This window comes from Dioscorea cayenensis, chromosome 6, assembly GCF_009730915.1.
Source record: "Dioscorea cayenensis subsp. rotundata cultivar TDr96_F1 chromosome 6, TDr96_F1_v2_PseudoChromosome.rev07_lg8_w22 25.fasta, whole genome shotgun sequence".
Classification (NCBI taxonomy): domain Eukaryota; kingdom Viridiplantae; phylum Streptophyta; class Magnoliopsida; order Dioscoreales; family Dioscoreaceae; genus Dioscorea; species Dioscorea cayenensis.
The window spans coordinates 9,065,886-9,073,447 of NC_052476.1; the positions used below are offsets into that span (position 1 = coordinate 9,065,886).

Consider the following 7,562-nt stretch of genomic DNA (forward strand, 5'->3'; position numbering starts at 1 on the left):
CAGCTTCTCTCCCATCATCCTTTTCTTTTCCTCTCTCTCCAGAATACTATAGCCCTGGTGACGTGGACCCGGGGCATCCATGAAAGCTTTTCCGGAGTCCACGTCACCAAAAATCCATCGGAAATCCCCAATTACCCTGCCGAAGAAATGAAATTAAAACTTGATGTTCATTTTGATACAGATTGAAAGTTAGTGCTCAAACTGATATAAGGCCAAACTTAGGTACTCATTGGAAAAATTTACCCTAGCTCTCTTAGTAGCTTGTTTTTTGAATCTTATTTTTCAGGGCTACCTCGCTACAAAATAGACAGAACTTGTGTATCGGTACCCAAGAAGGATATTAAAGATGTTGGTCCCGAGAGTTGTGTTAACAACAAAAGATATTATTATTATTGTTGTTGTTGTTGTTGTTGTTGTTGTTGTTATAAATAAATTTCTTTTAGCTCTATTCATAATTCTCATCTCTGATAAAAAAAACTATTTTTCATGGAATTCATAAATTAGTTGAAGTGATCAAGCTATTTTGGTGCTTCAACATTTTTTCCGGTCACTGTATTTTTATTTTTATTTTTATATTTTGAAAATATTTGGCAACAATAATTTGGTTTATAGCACCGAGTCCACTGTTTCTTTCTTGAGAAGGCGGATTCATATCCCATCTCGCAAAAGCCAAAAGGTGAGAGTACAAGTGTCATGGAGCTTTACTCCTCACATGTGTCTATCATTAACATAGGGTTGTCCACATTTGTCCAAAAAACACATGTTTATTATACCTTCTAGTGGGAATTTGGGAAGTTTGATAAAATATTCATTAGTCATTGTCATAATTACCAAGTAGTCATAGAGAAAGTTGAGAATTTGACTTTCTCCCAATATGCCATTAAGGCGTAAAGTAGAGTTTGTGTAATGGTTTGTACACATTGTAAAAATAAAAAAATAAAAAAAATTTCTTTCCTTCGAATATAAATACATGGCACATATTTAATATTTTGAAAATATATATGTGTGGAAATCAACATTAAAGCAAAATAAAATAAAAAAAGCAAATATTGAAAATTTAAAACTTTATCCGCTGAGTGTTTAGTTTCATTTTTAAAATTTTGGTAAAATACCAAAAACATTTTAAAAAATGTGGACAAACTACTATAAGATTTGAACTCACAACATCTGGAAGGAAAATGAAAATGAAATACTGATAAGATTGCAGGGGTGGTTAAACACAAAAATTCGTAGACAACGCATAAGAATTATCGCAAACAACCAAAACTCTGCAGAAAACTAGTACCTTTTATATATAAACAAATATCAACGTGACAACATCCCCCTCATATAATAGCAACAAATCCAAGACCATAACAAACAAGAACCTAACTATATACTAAAATGCTCCTTCAAACTTGCTAGCAATTGTGTTTTAACTTGCCTATGATTTAAGATAGGCTCTGCACCTTTAAATTACAAAACAAACATGTAAAACTTACAAACCAAAGTTGACATCATTAAATGATTCAAATTCTACAATTCCTTATGTGGAAACAGCATTATCTGGTTGCGAAAGTTACACAGCCAAGTTCCTGGATTCCTAACTTTCAAAAGGACATGATCAGTTTATGTCGTGGAAAATATGAAGTTTTGGAGGAGTATCAGTTCCCTTTACACTACTTCAGGACCACTGGGGAGTGGTTCATAGTCATTCTGATCATAGGCAGAAAGATTGACTTTCTGAACAGGAATGCGCTTCAAAATAGCTCCGACAACCATGCTGATTGAACCAATCAAGATGCTCAGCAACCACAATTGCCAGTTCAATGGCACAGTGCTTGCAAAAGTACCGAGGATTTCTATTATTATTATCTGAAACACAACAGTGGAGGACAAAACAGCTGTGAATATCCAGTTTCTAAATATTCCACGGAACACATTGATCTTCTCCATATCCCGGCTATTGATTTCATTGAAAACCTGACACAATGGAGCCCATCAATTTCGGAGGATCAAAAAAGTAATTTGTCACAAGTATAAGCCAATGCAATGCAATTTATGAGGACTAATCACAGTTCTTCAAACACAATCACTATTAGAATTAATTTACAAGATGAAACAGGAGTTACATACTTGTCTGATATGAATAAGACTTCATTATTTCCCAATTTGCAGTTTCTGTTTCATCAACATCATACTTGTTAAAAGACAACACCAATTATACTCTATTGCGCCATTTTTAGAAAAAACAGCAATTTTATGGCTTTTGACAAGTGTTTTCGATCATCACATCACGGGGCATGCTAGTATGAGAAAAAATAGTAGTAGTCTTGTATGAGAACTTGACAACTATGAGAACATAAACTTGTATTCTCCCCTAAATTCTATGGCTCACCAAAATCCTCCTTTTTTTGTTAGCTAAAATGTTCGATCTTATCAAATTAATGCAAGACCCATTTTTTCTTTTTGCAATGGACAAAACTCTTCGAGTATTTATCAGAACCAGTTGAAAAGCACATGGCAAAATTTAACTGTAATCACCAAACATGAAAAGCTGTAACACTGGACTAAAGAAATTTTAGTCTAACCAAAAGCAGTACCTGACAAAACACAAATGTGTTGAAGATGAAGGTGTTGAGAACAGCATCCACATTTGGACCGTTGAGTTTCAGAAGGCGCTTCCCATCAAACATGAGAATTCCAAGCACTGCTAATTGATAAACACTCTGGCCAATGATATTTCTCCACATGATTCTCGTGATAAAATTCTCACCCTTCCAAACAGGGGGTCTTTTCATCATCTCATCATTGGGAGGTTCAGTTGCTAATGCTAAAGCACCAAGTGTATCCATAATCATGTTGACCCAAAGCAACTGGACAGCAGTGAGAGGAGCATTTCCTAAGAGTAAATTAGGGAACATGTGTTTTATGCATTAGCAAGGCACAAATTTTACTCAAGAGGAACTAATAAAAAGATGGTGATAAGGGAGTTACAAGAAGGATTCAGTGTACCTATGATGCATGCCGAGACAAAATTTACCATCAAAGCAACCACATTGACAGTCAATTGGAATTGCACAAACTTCTGAATGTTAATATAAACAGCGCGACCCCACCGGGCAACACCCACAATTGTTGTAAAATTATCATCCATGACAATCACATCAGCATTCTCTTTTGCAACCTGTGCAAGCATATATATTTCATATAGCAATAAATGGAATATAAATAGCTACAACTTGAACTGATCCTTAAATATTCAAGAGGAAGCAAAAATTCTAATTTGCCTAAAATGTAACTAAGTGATGCTAGCGTAGAGAAAAAAAAAATTATCTTTATTTGGACAACAATAGAAGACAAATCCATGCAAAGAACTTCTGGTTTCGATTCAGGAGAATGACACACACATGTATATATGTTATATTAATATAAATATACATAGGTTAAGTTGAGACAATGGAACTATGCAAGCATGTCTAGGACAAAGCCTTCAATTACAATATAACAAAGGAACTACTGTACAAATTAACACCTGAAACTGATCATGCTTGGGAATTCAAGAAATGTGAAAGCAAAGAAGCTACTAGATTGGTTCTTTCACAAAATTAAGCTTTTGTGGAAACACTGCCAGCAAATTTAATCAAGTCAGTAAAAAGTTGCAAATATAATATTCTAACCAACATGCAAGAAAAAATGCAAAGAAGAGAACTTACCTCTGTACCTGCAATACCCATAGCAAGACCAATATCTGATTCATGAAGCGCTGGCGCATCATTAGTTCCATCACCAGTAACTGCAACAACTTCATTGAACATACCCCTTAAGTTTGTCACAAGTTTATGCTTGTCCAAAGGCAAAGATCGAGCCATTACCTGCACAGAACCTTATCAATATTAAATAAGAACCTGAGGTGTAAATCATTTAGCTTGTTTGGCATAGGAAAAGAGACCTGGATTTTCGGTATCAAATCTTTCATTTCTTCAGGACTTTTGCTGCGAAATTCTGGGCCTTCTATGGCTAAACCATCATCAGTCAATATGCCACATTCTTTAGCTATAGCCTTTGCAGTATTAATATTGTCTCCGGTTACCATTCGCACTGTAATCCCAGCAGCAAGACAACTCTGAACTGCTTCCTTGACTCCAGGGCGCACAGGATCTTTGATACCAAACACAGCAATCAATGTATAACCAACAGTAGGGATATCTTCTCCAGAATGAGATTCATCCATATCTTTAAAGGCCAGGCATAGTGTTCTGAGAGCTTCACATGCAAAATTGTTAATGCCATCCATTACATTCCTTTTCTGCTCCTCTGACAAAGAAACTGCATTGCCATCACTGCCAATGATCTTGTCACACATACCTACTATGATTTCTGATGCACCTTTGCAGAATGCACGGGTTCCCACTCCAGGAAGGTATATCAGAACAGACATCATTTTCTTAACAGAATTGAAAGGTTCTACCTTTAATTTTTTGCAATTTTGATGCTGAGTATTATTAGCACCTTCCAAATGAAGTCCAAACTCTAACAAGGCTGTTTCAGTGGGAGAACCCAATATGGTATTTTTACCGTCTCTTCCTCGTACAACCTCAGAGCCCGTATTCTGAAAGATGCACTGCAAAAGGATGCTAATAACTTTTTCAGACACAAAAGACAACAACTGATCAGAGCTTTCCTTATCATTATAGGTTTTAGATTCCTCACAAATCCATATCTTTTCAACTATCATGTGGTTAGTTGTCAAAGTTCCTGTTTTATCAGTGCAAATGCAATTTGCTGAACCCATTGTCTCACATGCTGATAAATGCCTAACAAGGGCTTTGTCATCCATTAATTTTTTCATTGCAAAAGCAAGGCTTAGTGTCACAGCTAACGGTAGTCCTTCAGGAACAGCAACAACAATTATGGTCACTGAAATTGCAAAGTAGTTCAATATTGACAAGGCATCGTTAGGGTACCATTTTGACAGTCCAACATTGTTAGCCTTGTACACTAGAAACCTTACCAACAAGACTAAAAATGTCAGTGTAGCAAATAGCAAACCAATCTTTCCAATGATAGTTGCCACACCATTTAATTTAACTTGCAAAGGTGTCTCATCCTCTCCTCCTTGACTCAAAGTTTCCATTAACTTTCCCCATTCAGTCCTCATACCAACTGAGGTCACCAACATTTTAGCAGATCCATCTTGGACTTTAGTACCTGCCATAAGAAATGGCTTTTGATGAGAAATATAAACTGGTTCACTTTCACCAGATAGGCTAGATTCATCTATCAAGAGTGAGTAACCAGATATAAACAAGCCATCGGCTGGGACTTGATCTCCTATTGAGAGATGAACAATATCACCAACCACCAGGTCATAAATAGAGACTTTTTGTCTATAACCATCTCTTGTCACCTGAATAAATATTTTTTTCTTTTCTTTGTCTAATGCTTTAAATTGCAAAGATTGCTTATAGTCACTGACAGCTGTGACAATGACCACCAAGAAAATGCTGAGTAAGATTCCAAGCCCATCATACATGCCCTTAGGCCATCCTTCAGTAGGAAGTCCAACAACTATAGAAATCACGGCACAAATCATGAGAATTATTAAAGTCAAGTCTTGTAATGCATCCCAAACAAACATCCAAAAACTTCTAGATGGCTTCTCAACATAACGGTTGATGCCAAAAAATTTCTGTCTAATTTCTAAATCACTCGATCTTATTCCATCATCAAGTGATACAGAAATTTTTCTCAATATACCATCCACGCCTTCATGAAATTTCAAGCTCTTCATGTCATGGCCACTAACTATAGATGCCAATTCTTCAGGACTTATATCAAACCCAGCCTCCTTCACCTCATGCGGAAGCTCATATTCTTTCTTGCCGGCAGCTGCATATGAAAGAAATAGACATATTAAACAAAATAAAGCACATGATATAAAAAAATATATATATATAGATATAAACCAACATTTAATCAAACCAAATAACTAAGCCATACCATCAATAAACGTCAAAGCAGCCTTTTGAACATATAGAGCAATCCTGATTTTCTCCTATGGGAAAAAATCATTAAATGCTAAGAAGAGATACGCAAAAATAGCAACATTATAGTAAATAGACTGACCAACAATACACATTGAACCTAAGGTAATTAGGATGTTGACATACAAAAATACTTATCAAGGAATAGCCACACAAATCCCTGTTTCTCTTTAACACAAGCTCTATTTAGAATGTAGTCCAAGCTTCTCTCGTATTGAATTGATTCTTCAATTTATTTCAAAGAAACATCACCTCTACACGCTTGTATCCTCCATAAATTCAACTCTTATGATCCATGTTGATGAATAGTATTAAACCGAATTTTATCTTCTTCCAAATAACCATTTGAGATTTCACAAAAAAAAGAAGGATAGTGGCCTACAAACGAAGTTAACTTAATTAATTTACACCCATGTAGTCTTGCCTCCACCCTCTTACTCTTCATCTAGCATTCAAAAGTGCCACCAATTACTGTTCATGAACCCAAAAAAAAAGTTGCAACTGGCCTTTAAGCCGTTAAAACAAGACTAAATATTTACCACATTATTCACCATTTACAATATGAACCCGACAAGAAGTCCCATACAATGACCTAATATTATCATAGTCATTGACATTGACACATGAAACTTCCTGGAAACTTCAGCCCACAAGACGAATTGACCTCCATACCATTTCATACAGATTTTTAAAATCCAAAGAAATTCATAAATCACGTGTAATTTCTAAACCATGTTTCAGAAAGAAAAAGCTGAAACTTTTCACAACTTTTCACGTCACAAAAGTACCTAAACAAGGCAAAAATTGCTTCAATTGGGGGTGATTTCCATTTCATCATCACCATCGATAAAGTTTCAATCTTTAAGGCACAAAAACACAAGAGAATCAAATCAATCAAACAAAGAGTAATCAAAACAATAATCTGGCAATAAACCTGGATATTGCGCCTATTAGCCTCGACCTGAGAGCGCTTATCGAGGTCAGGGATCATGCGGAAGCGTCGGCGGCGGTTCTTGACGATTTTTCCGACGGCGGAGCGCCAGCGGCGCTGAGCCTCCTCAGAGGGGTTCTTTGGTGGAAAATCAAAGTTCTTTTTGAGGAAACTCTCCATCCCAGCGAGCTCTAGTGAACTCTAATGGCGTAGAGAATGGAAACTTAGCTTTGGAGGAGGAGAGCAGTGAAAATCTAGGGTTTGAGAGGGTTGTTTATTGAGAAACAGAGGGTTTGTTATATGAACGCTGCGCTTTCGGCGGGAAGAACGGCAGCACCAGCGTCTTGTTCTCTAAGCAAAAGAGAATCCATGAAGACTATGGGTCCCTTGATGTGCTAAATTTTGAGGGACAGTACAGCATTTATCTTTTGTTTGATTTGTTAAAAAGTTAAAAAAAGTACAGTACAAGAGGATGTCAGAGTGCGTTTAATACGCAGTTAAGTATCGCACAAACAGTACAGAACAAAACAAGTAGTTATGGTACAACACAACTATTTATCTTGTACCATATTTGATATTTTATGGATAACTTTTCGGGACAAAAA

At 36.1% G+C, this 7,562-nt stretch overlaps 1 protein-coding gene across 2 annotated transcripts; it reads right to left on the minus strand.

The window, feature by feature from the left end:
- Positions 1-1,269: 1,269 nt before the first annotated feature.
- On the minus strand, positions 1,270-7,325 carry LOC120263489 (probable calcium-transporting ATPase 8, plasma membrane-type). 2 transcript variants are annotated; one of them, XM_039271408.1, is made up of 7 exons: positions 6,961-7,325; positions 5,983-6,037; positions 3,932-5,871; positions 3,696-3,854; positions 2,995-3,166; positions 2,583-2,881; positions 1,270-1,962 (listed from the first exon to the last, which is right to left on the minus strand). In XM_039271408.1, the coding sequence occupies exons 1-7, from the start codon at positions 7,135-7,137 to the stop codon at positions 1,654-1,656; spliced, it is 3,111 nt and encodes a 1,036-aa protein (XP_039127342.1). In that variant the 5' UTR covers positions 7,138-7,325; the 3' UTR covers positions 1,270-1,653. The 2 variants fall into 2 exon arrangements, with proteins under 2 accessions (XP_039127342.1, XP_039127343.1); XM_039271409.1 differs by lacking the exon at positions 6,961-7,325 and adding an exon at positions 6,153-6,284.
- Between the last annotated feature and the right edge of the window lie 237 nt (positions 7,326-7,562).

Bases quoted from the DNA above. Each gene is read 5' to 3' on its own strand.
- LOC120263489 (XM_039271408.1), bottom strand. From the start codon at position 7,137: ATGGAGAGTTTCCTCAAAAAGAACTTTGATTTTCCACCAAAGAACCCC. The intron at 3,855-3,931 runs GTCTCTTTTCCT...GGTTCTGTGCAG, and splicing joins ATTTGATACCGAAAATCCAG to GTAATGGCTCGATCTTTGCC. The intron at 1,963-2,582 runs GTACTGCTTTTG...CCATTGTGTCAG, and splicing joins ACACATTTGTGTTTTGTCAG to GTTTTCAATGAAATCAATAG.